The sequence below is a fragment of the Vombatus ursinus genome, unplaced genomic scaffold (genome assembly GCF_900497805.2).
Source record: "Vombatus ursinus unplaced genomic scaffold, bare-nosed wombat genome assembly UNPS02014858.1, whole genome shotgun sequence".
Classification (NCBI taxonomy): Eukaryota; Metazoa; Chordata; class Mammalia; order Diprotodontia; family Vombatidae; genus Vombatus; species Vombatus ursinus.
In genome coordinates this window covers 313322-338310 of record NW_020954636.1, presented here as the reverse complement: position 1 = coordinate 338310, position 24989 = coordinate 313322, and the positions used below count along the sequence as shown (strand labels likewise).

Sequence of the window (24989 nt, the reverse complement as noted above, 5' to 3'; positions counted from 1 at the left end):
GTCTCCTAGTTTCCTACTTACATGAGACTTCATCACACCTCCATATTGGCATTTTTCCCCTTTAATGTGGTAGTGGGAGAACCATTGTGGAGGGAAGAGTCCAAAGAATGAGTCATGGATGGGAAGTGAAAAGGGGCAGGTCCTTCCATCTGAAACCAAGGCTCATGCTATTTGTGGTCCTTTTGTGGCTGTGTGGCCACAGCTGATTCCTGTGCAGGGCTCAGACTTCCACTGGGCCTGGCTGGCTTAGATGCTGCTGAAGCAGATCGATGTTATGGAGAAGTTTCTTCTGGTGTCCAGCCAGAGTGATGCCCAAGGCAGGCATATCCCTGAGAAAAGGAGGAATGGGGGTGATGTGAGACATAGCCTCTCTACCTATCTCCCTTAAGCTACAAGACACCTATTTCTGCTGCTTTTCCCTGGGAAAGTGGGGATTCTGGGGGAGGGAGTAGGTCAGATACTCTGTTGAATGAGAGATGTGTGGCCCTGACACTTAACCCTTTCTTCCCCCACTCCATTCTCAATGATTGCAATGTTGCCCAACTCTGCTTACTCAAGACCAAGCTGAGCCACCTCATTGAAGCTACAGAGCCCAACTTTGGAGAAGCTGTCTTGATAGCACTCCATGCCGATGGCAGCCAACCAGGCCTGGGGTGTTTCCAGTGAAGAGAAGTCCAAGGTCACAGGACTCAATAGGATCTGTGATGGTCTAGTGGGAGAAGGGATTAGGCTGTTGAAGGGCTTCAGGCTCAAAGTTCATAAGCAACTTCCATACCACGTCTCACCCAGAGCTTTTGCCTTTCCCATTGGTAACCCATTTCTACTTCTTGGTTTTCCCTAGCCCTCTCTTGTTTCTCCAGACCTTCCCCTATGGACTCCGCCAGCCTGTAGCATTTCCGGCTTGCGGATCATCTTGTCCAAGGCAGCCACCAGCTGGTCAAAATGAGGCCGCTGGGTGGAATCCTGTTGCCAGGTATCCAGCATCAGCAGGTGCAGTCCACTGGGGCAGCCTGGGGGTGGAGGAAGCCGGAACTCCTGTTCAATAGCATTCAGCACCTGGAGAAAAATTATAGAAAGTCAGAGAATCAAAGAATCTTAAAATCTTGTGGGGTAGGACTTCAGAATGTATGTAGTACAAGCTATATCTGAGTAGGAATTCTTTTCACAGCCTCATTAACATCTAGTTTTTACCTAAAGACCTGCAGCGTGGGGGGGAACCCACTACTTCCCAAGTCTGTCCATTTCACTTTTGGATAGCTCTGATTGGTAGCAAGTTTTCCCTTCTATCAATTTGTCTCTGCAATTTCCCATTGCTCCTTGTTCTCCCGTCTGGCTCCAATGGGAGCTTCTCTGGGATCAGGTGGGACAACTCACCTGAGAGAAACACACCCAAGGGTGACCCAGTAGCATCCACTACACACCCAATAACATGGAACCAAACTGGCTGGATCTTCAAATCCTTAAAGACAGCTATGCTGCCTCCCATATATCCTCCTCTCCAGGCTAAATATCTCCACTTCAGCCAATCCCCATGTAACAATCTGGTGGTGATATTGAGTGAAAGTGAATTAAGGGACAGGAAAATGGCACTGGGCTCATATAGAAATGGGTATACGAAATCTATGGATTAGAGAGTGGAAACTGGGTGGGATGGGGTGGCTAACTATATTAGAGGGAAGGGGAGGGGGTTTTGACATTCAGAGATCAATCACCATGAAGGAGCAAGGTAGGCATCCTCACCTCTTGGTCACTCATGTCCCAGTATGGGCGCTCCCCATAACTCATTACTTCCCACATTAGGATCCCAAAGCTCCAGACATCACTGGCTGTTGTGAATTTTCCATGAGTTAGGACCTCAGGAGCTGCCCATCGGAGTGGAGGTTGTGAACCCTGGAAGGAAGTAGATGGGAGACTTTGGAGCTCTGGAGGCCTCCAATTAGTGCCCCTGCTCCTTAGGCCTTTATTAAGTCCTACCTTCCCAGATTTCCTAATATCCTGCCCCAAATCTCCCAGTATCTTTCTTCAATGCCAGCTCCCATCTTCTCCTGCCCTTGGTAGCCATATGTACCACTAACTCCTCTTGAATTCCATGAACCCTCAGTACATCAGATGTTGAACCTCTCTGTATTTCTGTTCAGTCTACTGATCCATCTGTAGAATAATGGTTTCCTGAGCATATGATCTCTTACCTGGCTACTGTGACTCAGATAGCTGTGGCCATGGCTAAGGTGGGCCACTTTGCACACCAGGTGGCCATTGACTAGCACACTATGGGCAGTCAAAGCCCTGTGTACAAAGCCACAACTGGACAGGTACTGCATGGCTGCTGCCACACCCCGCTGCATTGCCACGAGCTGCAGGTTACTGAACTGACCCTCTTGTTGCTGAAGAGTAGAGAGCAGAGGTCAGCTATAGGGTAGAGGAAAGAGATAAAAAGCTACTGACCTAGAAGTCTGGTGAGATCAGCCGTGGCTCAGGGTTGGGATTAGAAAGCTATCTACAGGAGATGGGCAGATCAGAAACCAAGGGGAGGGAGGGAAGTAGCAGAAGTATTATGGGTACCTCTCCCAGGACAATTGGGGTCCTCCCCATCCTAGTTCCCAAGTCCTTGCCTCCTTCCTTCTGCATTCTACTGACCCTGAGAAAGCTGTCCAGTGGGCCATTCTCCATAAGCTCAGTTAGTACCATGAGGGGTTGACTCTTGGTTACCACACCCTCAAGCCGAAGGACATTAGGATGATGGAACTGGCCCAGTACTGCAGCCTGGCCCAGGAAGGCACCACGCTGGCTTTCTACTCCACTGGCCCATAGGGTATGAATGGCCACAGCTTGCTCCCGCCGTCCTCGAGGCTGCAGCCAGCCTTTGCATACCTCACCAAAGGAGCCTGGGGGGTAAATGCAGAAGGTCAGGTTGTACCAAACTGGCAGGGGGCAAAAAGATAAGGAATGTCTCTAGAAAGGCAATCATTAGGGATGTTTAATCATACCACCGGAAAGGCTTGGTTACACAGGGACTGACTGAGGGAGGGGAGAGCCTTAGGAAGATCAGGTCAGCTCTGCTATTCCCTTCAGATCTTTTGATACCTGGTCCAATGACCTCCTCAATCTTGACATACGCTGGATCCACCTCCCTGGTGAACTCTCTGACGGCCTGGCTAGGGTCTTCATATGTGGATGGATCGATGTAGTACTTCACTCCTAGTCCTGTGGTTTGGGGTTCATGGTTAATGCCCACCCATTCCAAAAACATAACACTCCAGGAAGGTCTCGATGTTGGAGTGATTCATAGAATGTTTTCACTTCTAACCCCAATGCCTAGCACAGTGCCTGGCACATAGTAGGTTCTTAATGAATACAAGTTGAGTAATTGATCATAGATTTAGAGCTGGAAGAGACCTTAGAAGCCATCCAATCTAACCCCTTTGTTTTACAGATGAGGTAACTGAGGCTGAGAGAGGTTAACTTGCCCAGGTCATGTACATAGTAAGACTATCATGAGCCTCCCCACCACTAGTCTTTCTTCATCATTTCCCAGGGCCTCTATTTTTCATCTTCTTCCCTTCTTCCCCAAGTCCCACCAACCCCTTTTCCAACTCCATTTCATACCACTGGGGCTGGTGTACTGCTGTAGTGGTTCCGTGTAGCCTGTCCGTTGACGCTTCCTGTAGGCACAGACTAAGAAACTTGTAGTGTTTTCTTACCTCCAATTTCCTACCCATCCCTGGCTATTTTGCCAACTGTCAGCTATACAAGGGGCAGTTCTGTGAATAGGGATTCCCATACTTCCGTCCCCCTCCACCATCATATACCTTTCTTACATCTTCGTAGGGACAGAGGGGAAGGGGAAAGAGAAGCTGTATTACTGCACCCCTTGGGGTAGGGTAGGGGAGTACACTCAGGCTGCCCTGGATCAGGGTTTGTTTTGGAATCAAGGGGTGGGGAGATCAGAAGAGGGGGCAAGGGGGAATCATCACCTCTGGAAGATGAAGGCAAAGATGGTGATGGCTGCCAGCAGGAGGAAGGCCAAAGCACCCAGGGCAGAACCAACCACCAATGGGAGCCTCTCCGGGATCAGATGGGACAACTCACCTGAGAGAAACACACCCAAGGGTGACCCAGTAGCATCCACTACACACCCAATAACATGGAACCACACCCAAAGTCACTCAGTCACACCCAACAACCCTGGAAAATACACAACTGGGGGGAGTCACACATGCCTAGATTCACAGACTCAGGGTGACATTTATCCATTCATACATGGATCCATAAAGACACATCATGAGAATCCAAGAGTTGTCCAAATTCTGTTTCCCCAGTAGACCCTCACTAGCCAGAGAATGATCCTGTCCTTGAGGGGGACAGCCTTTCCTTCTTTAGTCCTCCCACTCCCATATTTCAGGCTCCTCTCACCTTGGGGGAGAGTCTGGAAATAGACTTTGCCCCCATAAGGGCCATGACCTGCTGCACTCCGTGCTCGAACCTGGAAACCATAGACATGGCCAGGGCTCAACTGGGATATAGTGGCTGTGTTGGTCTCACTGGTCATTATGGAGAAATGCGCCTCATCTTCTGCCTGAAAACAACAGCCACTCTAACTCTGTGGCCAGCCTGGCCTTGTAGTTAGTCTCACCCTGAGCACCAAACTCAATTTAAGGACAAGTGTATTAAGCCCAAGTGTATTCCATCCAACAAAATCCTCTCCCTTCCCTTAGACAGTCTAACTCTCTCCCTGCCCTGCCGCCTTTCCCCTCTCCCACCTCCTGTCTGTTCCAGCTGCCCTATTTCTATCTGACCCTCTCCTTCCTACCCACCTGGTCATAGTACCGGAGCTGATAGTCCAGGATGTGCCCATGTCGTTGGTCAGGCTGTGGCCAGGACACAGTGATGCTGTCAGATGCCCGGCTCACCTGGTGCAGCAGAGGAACTGCCGGGGGGACTAGGGGGAGGGTGGATCACTCAGGGGATGGCTGGGGGGGACTAGGGAGAGTGGATTCCTTCAGGATACTTGGGGTTACATAGACTAGCTGATGACTGGGAAAGCAAGAATGCTACTCAGTGGGTGATAAGGGTAAAGGAGCCTCAAGACTGTCAGTGACTCCCTTCCCTTTCCTCCTTTTCCCTCCACATATTCTCCCTCATCCCCAGTCCAAGAAGAGGTAGCTCTGACCCAGAAGAATACTGCCTGTTGCTCCTTATGTGTATTTCTATGTGTTTTCCTTTGTATATAACTCAGACATCTGTTTTATTAACAATAGTTTATCATTATACTATACTTTAAGTTATACCACACTTTAAGGTTTATGAAATACTCTTGCAACATCTCCATGAGATAGGTAGTCCAAGCATTATTATGCCCAATTTTTAATGGCAGGGAAAATGCAGGTCAGAAAGGTTTTGCCCCAGGTCACAGAGTGAGTAAAGTGGCAAAACCAAGACTTGAATTTAGGTACTTCTGACTCCAAATCCCTGCTTTTCCCACCCTGGAACCAGTACCTGTACATTTCCAATTTCTCTTTGGAGATAGTTGAGCTAAATCTGGAGAGTGCGAAGAGGTAGGAAGTACCTCTTAAGGACTTAGAACCAAGCTAACTCATACAAAGTCAAGTCCACAAGGGACATGAAGGCATGAAGACAACCACTATGACCCAGAGGTAGACAACACTAACAACTAGAATCCTCCAGAGTCTAAGGAGGAAGTCTGGAAATCTCACAAATGGAGAGAATAAGGAAAAGGAATTAGTCCTAGGTTGGGGAAAGGATGGGATGAAGTGAAGATGACAGGTTGGAAGAGTGGGTAGGAAAAGGACTAGGAAGGAAAGGTTATTGAGAACAATACAATTTAAAGAAGAAGGGAGGTTTAGAGGGTCAGAGAAGGGTCTCACCTTCATGGATGATGCTGACATTGATGGATGTGGTCTTTGGAGGGTCAAAGCTGAGCTCAGATACTCCATTGAGAGATTGCACCTCCAGGATGTAGGGCACATGGGCCTGTAGTCCTCCGACCAGCACTCGGCTTTCCGTTAAGCCTTGCTGGCGAGGGTCAAAGTACACCTCATCTCCACAGTGGTGACAAGCCCCACCCTCAGGCCCATGTTGGCCTCCACACTGCTTGCACACGATGTTGAACCGCACATCTCCTCGACCACCCAGGTCTTGGGGCAGTCGCCAATACAACATCAGAGATGAGCCCTGTACTTCAAACCAAAGGTCTCGGGGTGCTGATGGAGGCCCTGGGGGGATACACACAATAGGGCTTGTGGAAGCAGGAGAGGGCTTGGAGGCTAGGGTTGGGAGGGACATGGATTTGAAGGGGTCCAAGTGGTATGGACAGAATGCAGGGAAAGAATGAAATCAGATGTAATCAGTGAGGAAGGAGTGGATGTGGGGTTTGTGTAAAAGTATCAAAAAGGAAGAGGGTGAAGAAGCCGAATGATGAGGTGAGAGAGAGGCAGGGGTGGGTAACTGAGTTAGTGGACAGAGTGAGTGGATGGTGAGTGACAACCTTTCTCTCTCTCTCTCTCTCTCTTTCTTTCCCCTCTCTCCTTGTTTTCTCCCCCCACCATGCTCTTTTCATCCTCTCCCTTTCCCTCCCAATTCCCATTTCCATTTACTTCTCTACCCCTTCCCCCAGTGATAAGTGACTCACGAGTGCAGGGAGCTTCAGGGGGGTCGGAGCTGGACCGGTAGAAGCCACTGAGACAGGGACACATCGGTGCACCAGGCATTGTAGTGTGACTTCGGGAGGGGCAGGGTGTACAGGAGGAACCTCCGGCCATAGCCTTAAAGGAGCCCATGGGGCAGGCTGGGGTGAGACAGATAAGACAGTGAAAGCACTATACCCACTTTCTCCACCCTCTCTACCTCTCCCCTATCCTGATCCTCACCCTCTCACCTTTCCCTCACATGATCTCTTCTTTTATAGCAGGGAAAGACCTTTCTTCTGTGGGCAGGATTTCCCTTCCCACTCAACCACATTCCCAACCCCTCAAGCTGGTAGTGTTTCACCTTCCCTGAAGCCCACAGTTAAGGGGCAGAGCCACAGAGACAACTCAGCCATTCTACTAACCATTCCTGTGAGTTTCCTGTTGCTCTTGACCCCCAACTCCTTCCCCATGTCTCCTCCTCCACCCCAGCCTGCTTCCTCCAAGCCATAGCACTCAGCTCCTTCCAGCCTCCCTACTTATTACCATTTGCTCATATTTACTGAATTTTTAAGCTTTGAAAAAGTATCTTACACATACTATCTTATTAACCTCTCAACAGTCCCATGAGTTAGATAAAACAAGTATCATTAATTCCGTTTTATAAACAAGGAAATGGAGTCCCAGGGGAGTTAAGTGACATCCTCAAGGTCACAGAAATATTAGGTTGTAAGCTCCTCTGGCTCTAAATTTATTGCTCTGTCCACTACACTATCCCATCCCTTTTTTTTTCCATCCCTATACCCCAGGGACTTCTCTACCACAGCCATTACAGAGGGAGAAACTGAGGCACATGTACCTACACCAACAGGGAAAGAGGACACAAACTAGAGACAAAACCCACAGAGTCTGATCCTTATCTTCCTTATTCTCACATCTCTTCAAAAGGCAAAAGTGGCCATCCTTGTCTCTCTACAGCCTTGAAGTCCTGGAAAGGGGCTGTGGGAGGCCTTAAAGGGCAGGATTTCAGGTGGTGGGTGAAGGCAATATTGGAATGGAATGCAGGGATAGTAGGTCAAAAGGGGACCTTGTCCTATCTCTGGGTGACCAGAACTTCATAGGGGTATATGGAGTTTGGCGGGGCGGGCTTGATGGTAAACCTGAAGATCTCGGGTAGGCCAATCAAGGCCAGGTGATTGTCCCAATCTGGAGAAGGGGATTATGTCTCACCTTGGCAGGCTTTGTCACTGTATGCAGGCTGGTACCCAGGGCTACAGTGGCAGCTTCCCACAGCTACCATCCACTCGCCTTCACCGTTACAGTGAAGCCTGGGAGGGCTGCTCCTCACTCCATCATCCTCTGGCTCGGCCTGTGCCACACAGGTGCCAACTGCCTCCACCAGGGAAGCCCCCCCTGCCCCACTGGCTTGCGTCTCAGGAAAGGAAGCAAAGGCCTGAAGCACAGCGGGGCAGGAATAGGCAAATATCTTCACGACTACAAGGGCAAGGCAGGCCCCTGTGTCCTGGAAGGCCACGTAGAAGCCTCGCTGAGTCAATGGCCCAAAGCTCCTCTCCTTGACATTGAGCTGAAGCCCAGCCCCGCCTGCCCAGGAGGAGGAAGAGGGAGAAGCAGGGAAGCTCTCATCTGCAGCAATTGTGTCCACCTTGATCCAGGGCCCAAGATGCCAGGATGATGCATGGCTGGGGCCATCAGGTTCTTCAGCCTGGCGGTAGTGGAGGGTAAAGGTCTCACGGCAGGTGCCTCCACCCACTCCCAGGCTGGTACACGCCCTCACAGAGAAGTGGAGCCGGATATGTGCCCGATGGGCCCCTTGCCGATCCACAAAATGGGTTTGTAGCCAGTTGTCCTGTCCAAGGCCTAGGCCCTCTGCTACGTGACATGCCTCAAATGTTCGAGTCAGGCGCTGCTGATTATCCAGGACACTGACCTCATCCCACTGCAAGGAGGGTGGGAAAAAGGACAAGAGGTCACTTTAGCCTTCCAGCATTTCTGAGAGAGAAGGAAAATAGCTTGGAATATGCCTAGGTCAGAACCTTTTTAATGCTCAAATTCAGCAGTATTGAAAGCAGAACAGGAGGGGGCATAGCTAGTTCATTCTTTCATTAAATGCATATCATTCAAAGAAACATGCAGAAGGATGTATTTTTCTTCATCCTGCTCACTGCTGTTATCCCCTTAACTGCTTCCCAGAGGACATAATTCTAAATTCCTATACTCTGCAGAGGAAAGATCCTAAAAGAAGCTGGAGATGTTTTGGAATTGGGAAGGTGGGACCAGGTGGGTAAGAATAATAAGGCTGAACTCCAAATAGATATGGGGCTACATCTTGGTAAAGGGCCGAGGGGGAAGCACTTACCCCTCCTGGTGGGTAGGTGAGCCAGCCAATCTCAGATGTCTCTCCTGTAGTGTCCAGCAACACCTCTGCCCAAAGAAAAGCAGTCATAAGCCTCCTAATCCTGTTTTCTACCCAAACGTGGCATCCCTTCCACAACCCATTTCAGCTTCTTTGCTCCCTGAGAAGACCCATCCACAGATCATCTTTACCACTCACCAAATTTTCTCCCTCCTTCCTGTATTTCTCTAATCCCTTCATTTTCCTTTAAAATATCCCCTTATGCCTCTTTTCTACTCTCTCCATAAGCACCAACTCTTCTTCCTATTATCTTTGGGGAGGCAAGCAGGGTTAGCCCTCTATCATCCCTTGCCCATTCCTCTTACCTTCAAGAGATAAAGCTGGAGTTATAACGAAGAGGACCCAGATCCACACCATATCCCCAACTTTTTCCCCAGGCTGAGTGGCCCCTTTAATTGACATGGGGCATCTTCGGGATTTTCACCATTGTCCTAGCCAGCATCTCCACTTCCAGATGGGATTGTTGCTCCCTCAGAACTGGGTGATCTCTTATCCAAGCTCACTCCCTAAGAGGAGACACAAAGCAGGGGAAAAGAAGGGAGAGAAAGCTACAATTCTCTGATCTAGATCACAGACTTAATGAACCATTGTACCCATCAAGGTTCAAGATGTTTCCAAGTTTGCTTAGGGTCTTAGTAGGGAGTGAGCTCACTTTCCAGTGACAATGTGAACTCACTCACACCGGAAGAAAATTTGGACTTGCCTCCTTTTTCCTTGATCTGTCTCTTGGTTTGGACCCAAGGTTCAGCATGACCTATTTCTGTGCCTTCATTTCTTTCTACTCAGTGGCTTGGAATAAACCTGACCCCATCCTTACTTTCTAAGGGCATAGGCTTGGGGTCTCAGTTAATTTTATGCTCATCTGGAAGGAGATTTTTTTCTGACTGCCTCTTTGTTGACTTTCACTCTCTTCTTCCCCCACCCCCAACCACCTTTTGAAACCTAGAAGCTCCTTAGCAAGTAAAGGCAGCTGGGTATGGAACTGCCCCCAGTCATTCCTTACTAGGGACACAAAGGGCCCTCTTTCTTTGCTGTCAGACCTGGCAGCCTAAAATGTTTCAGAGAAGCAGTGAAGCAGGAGGGAGGGAGGAATGAAAGGCTCTGGGGCATGATGGAAGAGGGTAACACATGAACAGAAGTAAGGAGGGGGAGGGAGGAGAGACCATGTCGTGCCAAAGCCCACAATGGAAGGGGAAAGGAACAGAGATGTGAATTCCCCAAGGGGTGAGGGTAGAGGAAAAAAATGAATTATTTCTGGAAAAAGCAGTTTTTTGTGGGTTATCTGAAAAATATTGAATTTTTTAAAAAGTAATAAATAAAAATTTTAGAAGGTGTTCCTATATTGTTACCTATTTCTTCCTCTCCTGAATTATTTTTCAAATCTATGCAATAGAATAATAACTAGCATTTGTATACTGCTTTAAGTTTGCAAAATGCTTCACCCATTATTATCTCATTTAATTCTCATAACAATCCTGCAAGGGAGGTGCTATTATTATCCGCACTTTAGAGATGAGGAAACTGAGAAGGAGCAAGGTTAAATGACTTGTCTAGGTCACAAAGCCAGTAAGTATGTGAGGGAGGATTTGCACTCAAGTTTTCCTGTCTCCACATCTAAGGTAGTCCACTGCAGCACGTAGCTGCTTCTAAGATAAGTATATAAAACAATCTGCAGCATCATGCATTTAACGATGCTTACATTGAAGACAAACAATTACAATTTGACCTTCCTTTGGAAGAACAGATTTATTTTTACTTCTGGAAACTTTCACCATTTAAGAAAGAAAAATTTAGTACCTTCTTGGCTTGCAGGTGTCCTCTAGTGGACTTTTGCTCAGAAAATTGGTAGACAGCTGCTAGATCTCTATCCCAAAGACATCCAAAAAAAAGAGGGAAGGACCTGTTCGTATAAGAATATTTATAGCAGCTCTTTTTGTGGTGGCTAAGAATTGGAAATCAAAGGGATGCCCATCAATTGGGGAATGGCTAAACAAGCTGCAGTATATGAATGTAATGGAATATTATTGTATCGTAAGAAATGCCAGGTAGGATGATTTCAGAAAGACCTAGAAAGACTTATGTGGACTGAACATAAGTGAAGTGAACAGAACCAGGAGAACGTTGTACACAGAAACAGCAATATTGTTTGATGAAGAACTGTGAATGACTTAGCTATTCTCAGCTATACAATGATCCAAGACAATCCCAAGCAGCTAATGATGAAGCATGCTATCTGTCTCCAGAGAAAGAACTGATATTGATTGAATACAGACTGAAGCATGCTATTTTTCACTTTCTTTTTTTCATTTTTTTCTCTTATCTGAGTCTTCTTGTACAAAATGACTAATATGGAAATGTTTTACATGATTGCACATGTATAACCTATATCTGATTACTTACAGTCTCAGGGAGGCGGGAGGAGAGGGAAGGAGGGATAGAATTGGGAACTCAAAACTGTAAATAAAAAAGTTTAAAAAATTACAAAAAAAATAAAAAGAGAAAGAAAGAAAATTGGTCAATACAGTATTGTCTTCCTGAACAGGTCTCAAAGGGATGAATGTGAAGTGAATGTGGAAGGAACATTCATTTATTCCTGTAGAATCTGGAAATCCGGATTTTACCGTCCTGATTATTTGAAAAGTTCAGTGCAGGGAGAAATGAGAAAAAAACAAACTAGGTTTGGGATTGGAAAAAGAAGTGAGACTCTGTCTAACTTCACCTGGCCCTATTTTCTTGAGGCCTACAGGGAAGCTCAAAAAAGTACGCATCTTAATCAAAATGGTAAGACTTCGTACTCATTTGAATAAAGAATATTAAATTATGTTTTAAGTGTGTTATCATATTTTCACATGCTATGTAAATGATACCCAAGTGTCTGTTCACTTGAGATTTATATGGTGCAATCACTTAGCCTTAGCAATGAGGTGAATTCACTCTGTAAGGATGGCAGTTAGGTGGCGCAGTGGATAGAGTGCCAGGTCTGGAGTCAGGAAGACTTTCCTTGAGTCCAAATCTGGCCTCAGGCACTTACTAGCTGTGTGATCCTGGACAAGTCACTTACCCTGGTTCGCCTCAGTTTCCTCATCTGTAAAATGAACTGGAGAAAGAAATGATAAACCACTCTAGTATCTTTTCCAAGAAAACACCAAATGGGGTCACGGAGAGTCAGACACAGCTTAAAAATGACTGAACAATAACAAGGGGGGAAAGTTGTTTATAGTTAACTGTGAGGAAGGAAATACCATAAACATATCTCTACATGCTGTAGCTTAGCAGTTAGATTGTTGTCCCCACCCCCAAGCAAGTGATGAGACCAACTTCACCTGTGAGGATAAGAGTTTCTACTCTACCAACTATTCTGAAGGGGGAGGGAGAAAGCAATTTGCAAATATTGTCAGATTAAAGATGCATTTCCAAAGGCTACTAAGATCATTAAACACCCTTGCATTAGACCATTTAAAAAAAAAATCCTTTTGGTTAGTTTAAAGGGGGTGGGGGGACTACTATGAAGAAAATGCAAGTCATTCTTTCCCATGTTCTTGGCCCAGAGGTGCTAGTATAGTTTCTTAATACCAGCATTATCACAAAGGGCTTTGCAATTAACATCCTTAAGAAAATTGCAATCAATTCACTAACTGGTTTCATTCATAGAGAAGATGGCATCTGAAAACCAGAGAGAAAATGAATTAATCTTTCCCAAGAGCAACCTTTTACTCTGGAACTGATAGTGTGGGTCATGTAAAATATAGTCCAGCAAGGAGTTTGCAAGTGACTAAGACCATCGTTCCATCTGCCCAGGAGCCCTTCCAGAGTCTGGATGGGGACAGGTAATGACATTTGTGGAGGAAAGAATCAATGAAACACCATGCCTCTGGGTACTTACAGAAGGATGGGCACAGGTGTAGGAGAAGGAATTATAAACTTCATGATCACACCTCAATGCAGAAAGAGAAGAGAGCAGATAACATTGCTGAATACCTCAGCTGTAAAATAAGCAATGCTAGGCAGAAGATTGGGAGTGGTAGGGTATTTTCTTTGCTGACTGGCTATGCAAATAAATGTGAAAGCATCATGGGAGATCAAAATGGATAAATACTGATGTTACTGCAATAGGATGTACATCCCATGGCCTAAACTTGCATTGTCCTGACGTCATGAAGTTGGACAGTCTCCAGAAGAGCTACAGAAGTGCAAATGAATTTAGTTACAAAGCAAATCAAAGCTGCTCCTGTCACAGTTGCTGTCTTCAAGAAGCAAGACGAAAAGAATGCAAGGAATAAAATAAGGACACAGAAGCCTGAAAAGGGAGGGGTACCCTTTGTGAATGTGTCGGGGCTGAATTATTCTGAATTCGAGGTGATGGAAGCTTGTTCTGTTTAGGATTCACAACCATTGGAATTATCTGCTCTAGTGTGGTCTAGTAGAAAGAGCAAGGACAGGGGGTGGGAGTGGAATGGGACAGGTATTCTTCACCTTTTTTTTGTCTTGGAACCTTTTGACAGTCTAGTGAAGCCTATGGAAGGACCCCCTTTTCAGAATGTTTTATTGCCTACATTCATAATTGAAGGAAATGCTAGATTTTACTTAGAGGTTAGTGAAAATAAAGATGTATTTTTCTCCATTCACTTTTGGACCCCGGAGATTTATCAACAGACCCCTTTTAGGTCAATGGGCCAGAAGATACAAAGTACTGACTCTATAATTCTGGAGGTCCCTTCCATTTCTAAGTTTTAAGGCCCTACCTCTTTCTAGTTCTCCCTTTTTTTGATGGGGGGGGTGGATCCCTATGGGAAAGAAGGGAAAAGATAAGTTTAGAAATCTATTCAGCTAAGGAACTGCATAGCCTGTGTGTGGAGAATCACAAGTCACAAGGAGATTTCTGGATTGAATGAGATTGAATCTGGGATTAAGAAAATGGGTCAATGATCTGGAACCAGAGGATCCAGGTGAGCAATTCCAAATTCACATGAAGTAAGTTCCGAGGGGTGGACCGTTTCTCCAAAGCGGTTTGAGGTGGACAGGGGTCTTGGCTACAAGACTGGGGCATCCCTTCTAAGAGAATCACCAATTTGGCAGGGCAAGAAAGCAATCTGCAACACATGTAGGTGGAACCAAGGGCAGATACAGAAGAACAACATTAAGGAGCTGAGCATAGGGGTTATCCTGACAAAAGGAAAAAAATTTGAAATGGAAGGAGGAAGATTGCACCTGACAGTCATTTGGCTGACACTTCTAGGTGTGAGCCTCCTGATTTCCATTCGGACTTCTCTGGTTTAAACCTCTGCTATGGTGCTGGGCCTCCTGCTTCCATCATCTCTTGGACTTGAGGGTTCCCTGGAAACTGTGCTTACTGGTCTCTAGTTTATGATCTTGCCTGGCTGCCAGTTTGGGCCCTGTCCCTTTTTGAACTGGTTTCCAGTCAAACCTGACGATCCACCTAATCACTGACGTTTATCAACCCCAATGTGGGAAACTCAATAGTATTTATCATCTGGTACCTATTTCAGACTCCTTCCCCCCAATTCTGGCTGCTTGTACAATGGCTAACTCCCTACCACCCTTTAAGATCCCTAGTAAAGGGCTGCACCAAACCTGGGAGCAGACTGCTGAGGAAGTGGCCATAAGCCAGGGGCATCTGTCACCCTTTGGGAAGCAAGCAGCTGACTCCAATAGCAGATGGGGTCAGTTGCCTTGCTTTCCAGCAGGCCTGTGAATACCCTAGATTCTTTTCCTGGGTGGGCCCATAGTCTCCCAGGGTTCCTGACCCTGAGTAAGTTGCTTTTTGACCTTCATCTGACCAATATGACTTTTATTGTAGATTTTTTTTTCCTCCGTGCTACCAAACAGCACTCGTTTCCTACTGAACCATTTTCTATCTTATGGGGAAAAATCTCTCATTGAAAAATGTGATGGTAGTGGTGGGGTTCTTCTGAAGTTCAAGAAGATATCTGACATTCTCCTTAGATCCCATATTGCCAGCCAGTGTATTTTCTAGCTCTATTAGAACAAAGGACAAGGATGAAATATGCCAGCTCCCTCTGGACATTGTCAGAACTTGATATAGACCAAAAGCTCCTAACCTATCTTGTGCTATGGACTCACTTGGAAGTCTGGCTAGTGAAGCCTATGGGCCCTTCTCAGAATATTTTTAAATGCATAAAATAATATGTGATGGAATACAAAGGAAATAAATTATATCAAAATGTAGTTATCAAAAACATAATTTCAAGTTCATAGACTTCTGTCTAAAAAAAAAATGCAGCAGACTCCTCCTGGCTCTGGGCAGCTTGGATAGAATACCAGGCCATGAAGTCAGAAGAACTCATTTTATTGAATTCAAATCTGGTCTCAGATACTTACTAGCTGTGTGACCCTGGGCAAGTTGCTTAACCCTGTTTGCCTCAGTTTCCTCATCTGTAAAATGAGCTAGAGAAGGAAATGGCAAACCACTTCAGTAGCTTTGCCAAGAAAACCCCAAATGGGGTCATGAAGAGTCAGATATGACTGAAAATGACTGAACAACAATCCCAGTCCTACTGGATCAATTTTTGGAGGCATTAGCTATACCTACACATTCCAGGTCTTCTATTTATTACCTGCGTAACTCTGGGCAAATCACTCCTCTCTGGGACTCGTTTTCCTTATCTATAAAATGAGGAATTGGCCTAGGTAAGAACTAAAGTCCATTCCAACCCTAAATCCTATGGCATATTGAATTATGGCAGGTAAACATGGTGTTATTGCACCAAGCCCTATCTTTGGCAGCACCTGAAGTTGAGGCAGATGCCCCAGCATTCTCTAGGACTGCCCACAAGGAATTTGATAAATGGCAAAGATTAGGAGTGGTCAGTGAAATTTAGGTACTGGGTCCTGACCCACCCTCATCATCCAGGCTCAAGTCTCCACTAAGCCTGAAAATTGGTCTACCAGTCACCATGGGTAGAGGGGTTGTAGTACCACCCCTTCCCTATATATGCTTAGGCTAACAGACTTTCTAGTTCACCTCATGATACATCTGTTCCTGATACTCAAGATCCAATTATCAGGCCCTTGGCTATTGTGGGTCTGAGCTCTGATGGATTCAATGGCCTTCATAAACTTACTGGACTTAGTATAGGCATTGTTGTCATAAGATCATATATCTAGACCTGACCCTTTGGTTTAACAGAGGAAGAAACTGAGGCCCAAAGAGGTTTATTCACTTGCCCAGGATCATTCATTCATTCATTCATTCATTCAACATTTATTAAATGTGACCACACAGGTAGCAGCATTAGAGGAAAGATTTGAATCCATGTCCTCTGACCCTAGAGACATTATACAGAGATATTATACAAAAAAAATTGTGGCCTACAGAGGTTAAGTGACTTGCCTATGGCCCCAGAAGTAGCAAGTGATTGTTGAGATTATCACCACAGTTCTTTTGTTTTTTCTACTAGACAAAGCAAGTATCCTGGAAACCCTCTGACACTCAAACCCACAAAGTTGAAGAGGTTTATTAAGGAAACAATGTGAAATATTCAACTTGCACATTACTTCCAACCTGCTTTTCTTAATAGTAGCTGATGCTCCATAATCCAGCCATTGCCCAGGATTTGGTCCTGTTCCAGCAACAGGAGTCTGGCCTAGAGAAGGTGTGGGCTGCCCCTAGCCAGACTTAGAGCCAGAGTTCCTTCCTTCACACAAAAATCATCTTGTATTTGGTACAACTGAGAAGTGGCTTTCAGGTAGATCATGCATTTTTGTAATTAACCTCAAGCTCCAATCCTGACTGGCTAGATCTGTTCACTGGCTAGGCCAGAGATAGTAGCTCTGTAGGAATTTTGAGCAAAGGGAAGAAAGAAACGGTTTGTACCCCTTCCCTTTCAAAGATTCAATATCATTTGTGAAAAAAAGAGTAACAAATGAATATAGAGAGTTCAATGCTATTATGATGAGATTAGCATCACTTACTTTTAATACTCAGCCTCATATATGAGTTGGCAGAGATGGTTACATTCTTTAAGATGCATGCAATTTGGTTTAGATATAAAAAGCAGATGGATGGAAGATGACTTCTAAAGCCTGAATGATTCTGTGTAAATATCAGGCTTTGCCTTTTGATCTGTTATATATTAGACATTTCAAAACCTATTAAATCAAGGAATGGTAGCTTCTCTCAATGATCTCTTGATATCTTTATCTATTGCCATTACTTTTCCCAACACAATGGAACTGGTTTAAGCCTTCTTTTGGGCCTATGCTAACACCAATTCTTTATCAAGATGGAGAAATGCTAACATGAGATGGAGAATACACAATTTTAAGGTCATGCTCTCCAGCGTGGTATTTGGGTTGGAGCCTCCATATTGATAAAATACTTGCAAAGGTTCCTCAACTTTTAATGGTTCTTAACCTTTATTATGTCATAGACTACTTTGACAATCTGAAGAGTATGTAACATATCTCAGAATAATGTTTTTAAATGCATAAAAAAGAGGATTAGAAAAGGAAACCATTCTATTGAAATACAGTTATCAAATATACATATGCACACGCGCACACACACACATATATATATACACACATACATATATACACACACACACACACACACACACACACACACACACACACACACACATATATATATATATATATATATATATATATTTTAAAGTTCATAGACCCCTAGGTTAAGAACTTTTATATTAGGGGGAAGGTTGGTGTCTCTTCCCATAGAACCTTAGCAGGACAGCCAGGAGGCCTGGCCTGTGTACAAATGTGGTCATGAACTGGCACATCAGACCAAGGAGGTAGAGTAGACTACACGTTTTGCTAAGATAAAAGAGTAGAGTTTTGAAAAGGAAGATTATATCATAGAGTCATTTTGCCAACAACTCCTGTTATCCGGCTTCCTGTTTTCCCTGCAGATAGCCTCAGCTCAGTGTTGCCATCCTAGTCTTTGCTTCCTACTTCCACTTCACCTCTTAGATTGGCTGTTCCTAAGAGTCTTTGGTTCCTGATCATTCAGTCAATAAGCATTTCTTAAGTGCCTACTATGTGCCATACACTGTGCTAAGCACTGAGGAAACAAAGGCAAAAGCAAATCTCTGCCATTGAGGAGCTCACAGTCCACTGGGTCTAGCTTGGTCTCTGGTTTGCACTCTCACCTGCATCCTGATTTATATCTCCCAAAGGGTTCTTTTTAGGTGCAATAATTTCCTTGTTGGTAATTATGTATCTATACCTTCCCCCCTCCTATAAATGGTATATAATATAGAGAAATTTTAGTATGGGGTAGCTTATGAAGTTTAGGGTTATTTAGCCCTGGATTTTCTTTATATGCTTCTAATTCTCTTATCTAGATGCATCATTTGTGAAGACAAGAGTGAGAGGTAAAAGAGACAAAGAAATTAGAAAGAAAGGGCACCTAGAGACATCAGAAATGGAAGAAGACAAGAGATAGGTAATTAATGATCAGTTAATTATGTTTAGCTAGGTGGCACAGTGGACAGAGTGCTATGCCTGGAGTCTGGAAGACCTGAGTTCAAATGTGCCTAGTTGTGTGCTCCTAGGAAAGTCCTTTAACCTCTGCCTCAGTTTTCTCGATTGTAAAATGACAATAATGATTAGCACCTACCTCCCAGGGTTGTCATGAAGATCAAATGAGATGATATTTGTTAAAGCATTTATCACAGTGTCTGGAACATAGTAGGTGCTTAATAAATGATTGTTTCCTTCTTTCCTTCTCCCTTTACTGGCTCCATGAATTCAGAGTTCTAAGGGGACAGAAAATTCTGGTAGGTTCTGGATCTCAGGCTCAAGGGTGTTCCCTTAAGAGCGCAAGATGATCATGGTCTGGGGATGAAAGCAAAGGTTCCTAGACCATCTCTGAGAGTAGGAAGTTGAATGCAGGCCAGGGTAGCCCATGGGCCAGGCCTGGATCTTGGCATTCATGACACGGCTCTTCAGTAAAGCACAATGGGAGAAACCAGCAATGTCAGAGGATCATAGATTAAGAACCAGAAGGGACCTTACAAATGATGTTGCCCAAAGGTTCTTAATCTGGGTTCCATGAACTTGTTTTTTAAATTGATAACTATATTTCAGTATAATTGGTTTCTGTTGAAACCCCACTTATTTTATTTTATACCTTTAAAACTATTATTCTGGAAAGGACTCAATTGTCTTCACCAGGCAGCCAAAGAGGGTCCATGGCACACAAACAAAAAGTTAAGAACTTCTAGTCCAGACTAATCCCTCTATTTTACAAATGAGGGAAATTGAAAACTAGAAAGTTGGAGTGACTTGTCCACAGTCACATAAGTATTAAGCAGGTGAGTCAGGATTTGAATACAGGTCCTCTGATTCCAATTTTATTACTCTTTTCTTTCTATCAGACTAACTTTTTGTCCTTGGAAAGTATACTTTTTAAAAACCTAGAGGACCTCTACAAGAAGGAATAAAAGTCTTAAAATACCCAGAAATGGAAGAACATTTTGCTTAATGAGAATGACAGCATTCAGCAGCAGAAATCCATGAAGGTTCTAAGGCATGCACTGTATCTGAATCACAGTGCTCTTTTGTCAGACGTTCCTTGCCAATTCTTTATCAAACATCAACAGATTTTGATACCCAACATGGAGTCCTACTTATTGGTACAGAAAAAAGCTAAATAGAAGACTTCATTAAGAAAGGAGATTTTTGGTGCCAACTAATCAACACAACTACAAATCTCTTGGTCCAAGATTCAAAGGCAGAAATGTAAGTGATGACAAAGCTAGTCTTGCCTTTAACTAGGCTGCAAAACAAGCAATCCACCTATGACTCGATGTTGGAAAGATATTTTCCATTGGAGCATAATAGACAATGTTCTCAGGTGCTTGGTCAAGGAATGCAAGTTGGGATTCTGCCAAGCAAATCACTCCTACAACATGGTGCCAAATCCCTTACAGGACAAAAGCCTCTGATTCCTTTTGCTTCTTTCGTGTTTCAGAGTCTTCTGTGATCCGTAAAAGCAACTGGCTTCTGTTTGGATGTATTTACACGGATTCAAGAAATGTACTGACTTGTGAAATAGAGGGACTTGTCTCAATCCAGGCAAATGTTCAGTTTTCAGAAGGCCAGGAAGACACAAAAAATGGATCGTTGGAAGAAATAGAAAAGATTGAGAGTGATAACACAGAAAATGAGACTGATTTGACAGAAGTTTTTTGTGGTAAAAGTCTAATGAACTCATTTGGTTTCCCCCCCTTATTTATTAAGAAAAATGTAATTTTCTAGTTCTATTTGAAATTGTGGAAAATGTTAACTTAATAAAAAAAACCTTTTTTTTGGCTTTACTATAGTCTCTTTTGTTCTCAGGTTTTTACTAACTCATAAAATGGTAAACAAAAATAGGAGATGATACATTCCTTAAATTTCAGCAGCCTGTAGCCTCATTTATAACATATATTAAAATATGGAAAAGTAGATTCCAATATTTGATGTGTAATTACTGCCCACATTAATTGTGTTTAAATCTAACATAGCAAACCTGATGATTTTATGAACAACTCAATGAAAAATAATATGGTTTTTAAAGTTCCTAAAATTACAGCTAAGGTAGATTTGTAGAAGGTGCTGTAAAAGGCACTGTATCTATTTTTCCAAAATTTTCAACTAAAATGTTTCTTTTCTCCATGCATGGCTTTGAAATTTCTGAAATTTTGCATAAATAGGATGAAAACTGAGATGGAGAAGCTGGGGGCACCAAGAACATGACTAAGAAAATAGTATCACAGAAATAATAAACAACACAATAAATAATCTTCATCCTGGGATTTGCTAATGCTGTCTCCCAAGAAGTCGAGATTGTTACCTTGATAACACTTTGTTTTCTCTCACACAATCTCCCTGGGTAGGGAGTATACAGAAAACCACAAAGAGAAAAAATGGATGAACAGACAAGTCGGGGTATGGTTCAGGACATATAACCAATGATAGAGCTGTAAAGGAAACCCATAAGTCCTACCTCCCAAGTCATATTGTCACCCTTAGATTAGAATATGGTGATCTAGAGGGGATCCGAGGGCAGGGACAGAGAAGGGAGAAGGAGCAGAGAAAGGAATAGATGGAACAATATGGGGACGGGAGATCTGTGGCTGGTTCTGAAACTGGGCAGGGCTTCCCACCTGTTATCCCTGGCATCAGAGTGGGAGGGTCAGCACCATAGGGCCATTCCTGGGTCTTGCTTTGCAGCTGTTAAACTCTCAGGAAATTCCTATATAATCCCTGATCAGTGCAGCCCTGTAAGCTTGTAGCTTTCATCTCCACCTTGGAAAACCTCTCCATAATTCTCTTCACCACTCTACGGTCCCTCCTCTTCAACAGCTCATTTTCAGTAGAGGCCCATGGGGAAGAGTCAATTTACACCCATGTGTAAGACTCATAACCTAATTGGGGAGCAGGAGGGGGTGAAGAAATATGGATTTATTTTTCTTTTGTTTGTCTGTTTGGGAGGCAGGGAGTAGAGGTAGGGTAGGGCACAGCCTAGTTCTATGATGTTTACTGAGGCTCCGAGCCTGTCCTGCAGAGAGTGTCTCTAACAGGGTATCCTCAGAGCAAGCAGCATCTGTAGCCATATGCACCTCCCACTCCCAGAATGGGGGGGGGGGCGGCTAGGGACAGCTTTTGAGGTGTGGGGTGTTTAGATAGTCCCTTCCAGCTGAGATCACCATAAAATGACTAAGTGGGTGTGGATGTGGGTGTGACAGCATAGGAAAGTGTTTTGGCTAAGTGTTTGGGGGCAGGAAATGTGTGTGAACGAAAGCTAGTGTAAGCTAGTCTATGAATGTCTATGATAGTGTATGAATGTGAAAAAAATGAGGTTGTATAAAAACACATGTCTTGTAAGAGATTGCGTATGAGATTGGGTGTATGCCGCAGGGGGTGTCTGTGAGAGTGAGGGACAGGTGTGTGTGTGTGTGTGTGTGTGTGTGTGTGTGTGTGAAAGCATGTGGCTCTGTCAGTAGATGACACGGGCTCCCCACATCCTCGTGTTAGGATGTGTCTCTGGCCTTGCATCTGAATTTGTCTCAGAATAGCAGCTCTCACAAATGGCCAACCCCCACCCGCTTTTCCTTTCTTCAATCTGTGTCCACCTGTGTTCTCAGAGGGGCCTGCACAGGGAAAGCAAGCTGAGACCAGAGGAGAATAGAATGGTTAGGGGGAGCCTGCAGCTTTGTAGCCCCCTTCCATTTCTGCACTGGTGCCCCTCACTGTCCCTCAGTTTACCTACTTTTTATCTTGAGGACACCAGGTCCTCCCTGGGCAGGGGAAGACACCAGAGGACCTTCTTTTTTGCCTTGCTTTCCTCTCCCTCACCATCTTCCCTTAATCCTCAGGCATAGGTACTTGCCATGTTTCTCCCTGGGCATCGAACTGGAGTCCCACTGCCAGAATTCTTTCTAGGTACTGAGGGAGGCTCCCCCTTAACCCTGACTTGTCCACAACAGAACACCATGCTTATAAGTGATGCCCTCAGACGGTATCAATACCCCATCTCAACCCCTCCCCCAGCATCTCAGCATTGGAAATAGGCCCTGGGCATTCTGACCTTTTCCTACAACCCCTAGTCTCAGAAGCAGCCTTCGACTCCCACATTCCCTCCTGAGCCAAATGTCCCCTGAAGGGTGGAACCAATTGGGTGGGAAAAGACTTAGCCCTGACTTTCTCAGCCTAATGCCAGGGCCATTACAACACGAACTGTGCTGCTGGGCTCCTGCCACCTCCCCCAGGGGAAGGCGGGCACAGGGTGCCAGAGTGTTGGGCTGCCAAGGTGCGGTGGGATGAACCAAGCCAGGAAGAGAGGGGAGTGGAGTTGGGGTGTGGGCATGGCAGAAGACTGAAGCTTAAGTTTTCAGGTTGTGTATGGGATGCAAAAGCTGTATCCCGTCTCCCCTACTCAACCTCCAGGTCTTGAATTGAGGGTGGAATGGGCACATGGTAAGGAGTAGGGCCAAGATAGGATGTAACCACTACTCTGTTCTTTCCCCTGCCCCTCAACACACACACACACACACACACACACACACACACACACACACACACATCCCTCCACATTTACTTCCACTTAGGATCTCAGTAGATGTTCTAAGCCATTGGAATGGGGGGATGGAGGGAGATCTGGTTACAAGTTATCAGTCTCACCCTCTCAGACGTCTCGCAAATTAAAGACAGGGTTACTTTGGGTGCAGATGCAGGAAGAAGGGTCTGCACTCTTGGCAAATTGAAAGGGGAGAAGACAAGAGTTGGCAGGTCCTGGACCTTTTGGCTAGCCCAGAACAGGCAGACAAGGAAGTCGCTGGGTGACAAAACTCAGGACAGGTCGCTTCGGACCTTTCCCTCCTGTCCCAGGTACTTCCTCGGACCTTGCAGAGGCCCTGTTGGGCAGTCCACCATCATGCAAAGTCCATCTGGGCAGACAGCCCATTATCAAGCAAAGTCTTTTCGACCCTTCTACTCCCTGGGCCAACTCCCTTTCCCCAAATGTCCCCTCCACGCCCCCTCCCCCATTTCTAGGGTTCACCTTCCCGCCTAGGGAGAGGTAAGCACGAGTCCCCAAGCCTCCCGGTACCTGCAGCTCTCCCAGGAGGGCAGGGCGCGGGGCTTCTCTCGGCGCTGCCCAAGCCCTCCCCCTCTGCTCTGGGGCCGGAGTCCCCTCTCCCCCAAGTTCTCAGCCACCGCGACCTGCCGCGATCAGCTCGGTGACGGCTGGCGTGCCTGCCGCGAGGAGTTGGGAGCTTGTACTCGGGCGCAGAGGGAAGGGCGGCGCAGTCTGCTCTCCAAGGCGTGGGTCCAGGGTAGGAGGGGAGCAGAAGGATCGGGAGGGGACAGCTCCTTCTCACCTTCGGCTGTGCTTGCTCCGGCACCCAGTCCAGGTCCCGCCGCTGCAGCCGCCGCCGAGCGTTGCCCGGCCCCCGCCCCCTCTTCGACCCCTCCCACTGCGCCCGCCCTATCTACGGCTTCTTCTCCACCCCCTTGCTCTGCCTTCTACGCTCTCTGGGGCTGTAGGAGGAGGTCTTCCCAGTGTCGTCAGTCTCTCCCGCCGGCTGGAGGACCGAGCTACGTGCAAAAACCCTTCTCCACTACCAGGAGACGTGGTCTGTGATGGGGAGAACGGTGCTGCTCTGCCCCCCGCCCCAACCTCCACGCCCCCTGGACTACATGAGAAGGTGGCACGCACGGGGGCGTGGAGTGACTTAGGGGATTATGCCAAGTGGGAAGGTGGGAGGGACATTGGCAGCCTCTGCCTAGACAATCCTGCCGGCTCCTGTTCCAGACCTGCGGGGAATGCGTGGGTGGAGCAGCCTGTTGGAGGCGCCTGGAGGAACAGGGGAGGAAAAGGGGTAGAGAACCCTTTGGATCCTTTATCGTCTTATCCAGACACCCTGGCTTGTGGGCGGGCACACTGGGGCAAAGCTGACAAGGAAGAGTTTGTCCAGGGTAGGTCAGGTCCACAAAGGGTGCTTCCAAACCCCAACACTTGCTGCCACCCTCTTCCCTTCCATATACACACACTTTCCCTTTTTGATTTCTCTTCATTTATATTTAGCTAGCCTAGATCCTGAATGAACATGCTGAGTGGGGGACTGGAAAATGAAGTGAAAACTCGGGTATGAATTGGAGTCAAAGTGAAGTGAAAAAGTTGAGGGCAACTTTGAAAGAATGTTGGGGCGAGGGTGGAAGTGGGGGTTAGGAGAGGGTCCAAAGGATGAGGCTAGGATCTGGGTGAGGGAAGGTCACACTGTTGATCTAAGCTGAATCTGCCCATTTTCTTTTTTCCCCTCACTGTGTTCTAAATTGGAGTCCTGGAGACCACATACCTTTATCTCCCTCCATCCTTGAGATGGGGCAAGGAAGCCTGGGAATGAAGCTCTGTCTGTTCT

The 24989-nt window shown here is 45.8% G+C and overlaps 1 protein-coding gene across 7 annotated transcripts; it reads right to left on the bottom strand.

Annotated features, from left to right (window-relative positions):
• Positions 1-45: 45 nt before the first annotated feature.
• EPHB6 (EPH receptor B6) lies at positions 46-24020 on the bottom strand. 7 transcript variants are annotated; one of them, XM_027841261.1, is made up of 18 exons: positions 23949-23973; positions 12140-12175; positions 9384-9584; positions 9022-9086; positions 7875-8601; positions 6650-6805; positions 5886-6233; positions 4815-4939; positions 4414-4576; positions 3975-4089; positions 3607-3662; positions 3085-3204; positions 2638-2885; positions 2190-2384; positions 1741-1890; positions 863-1056; positions 554-709; positions 46-329 (listed from the first exon to the last, which is right to left on the bottom strand). In XM_027841261.1, exons 3-18 carry the CDS (start codon positions 9478-9480, stop codon positions 221-223), a joined length of 3024 nt encoding a protein of 1007 aa, XP_027697062.1. In that variant the 5' UTR covers positions 9481-9584; positions 12140-12175; positions 23949-23973; the 3' UTR covers positions 46-220. The 7 variants fall into 7 exon arrangements, with proteins under 7 accessions (XP_027697062.1, XP_027697061.1, XP_027697060.1 ...); XM_027841260.1 differs by lacking the exon at positions 12140-12175 and having other exon boundaries at positions 23949-24020; XM_027841259.1 differs by lacking the exons at positions 12140-12175; positions 23949-23973 and adding an exon at positions 23678-23942.
• Between the last annotated feature and the right edge of the window lie 969 nt (positions 24021-24989).

Coding starts and splice junctions, on each gene's coding strand:
- EPHB6 (XM_027841260.1), bottom strand. CDS start 9,480: ATGTCAATTAAAGGGGCCACTCAGCCTGGGGAAAAAGTTGGGGATATG. Junction 4,577..4,814: donor AGCTCCGGTACTATGACCAG/GTGGGTAGGAAG, acceptor TGTTGTTTTCAG/GCAGAAGATGAGGCGCATTT. Junction 710..862: donor GGCGGAGTCCATAGGGGAAG/GTCTGGAGAAAC, acceptor TTCTCCCACTAG/ACCATCACAGATCCTATTGA.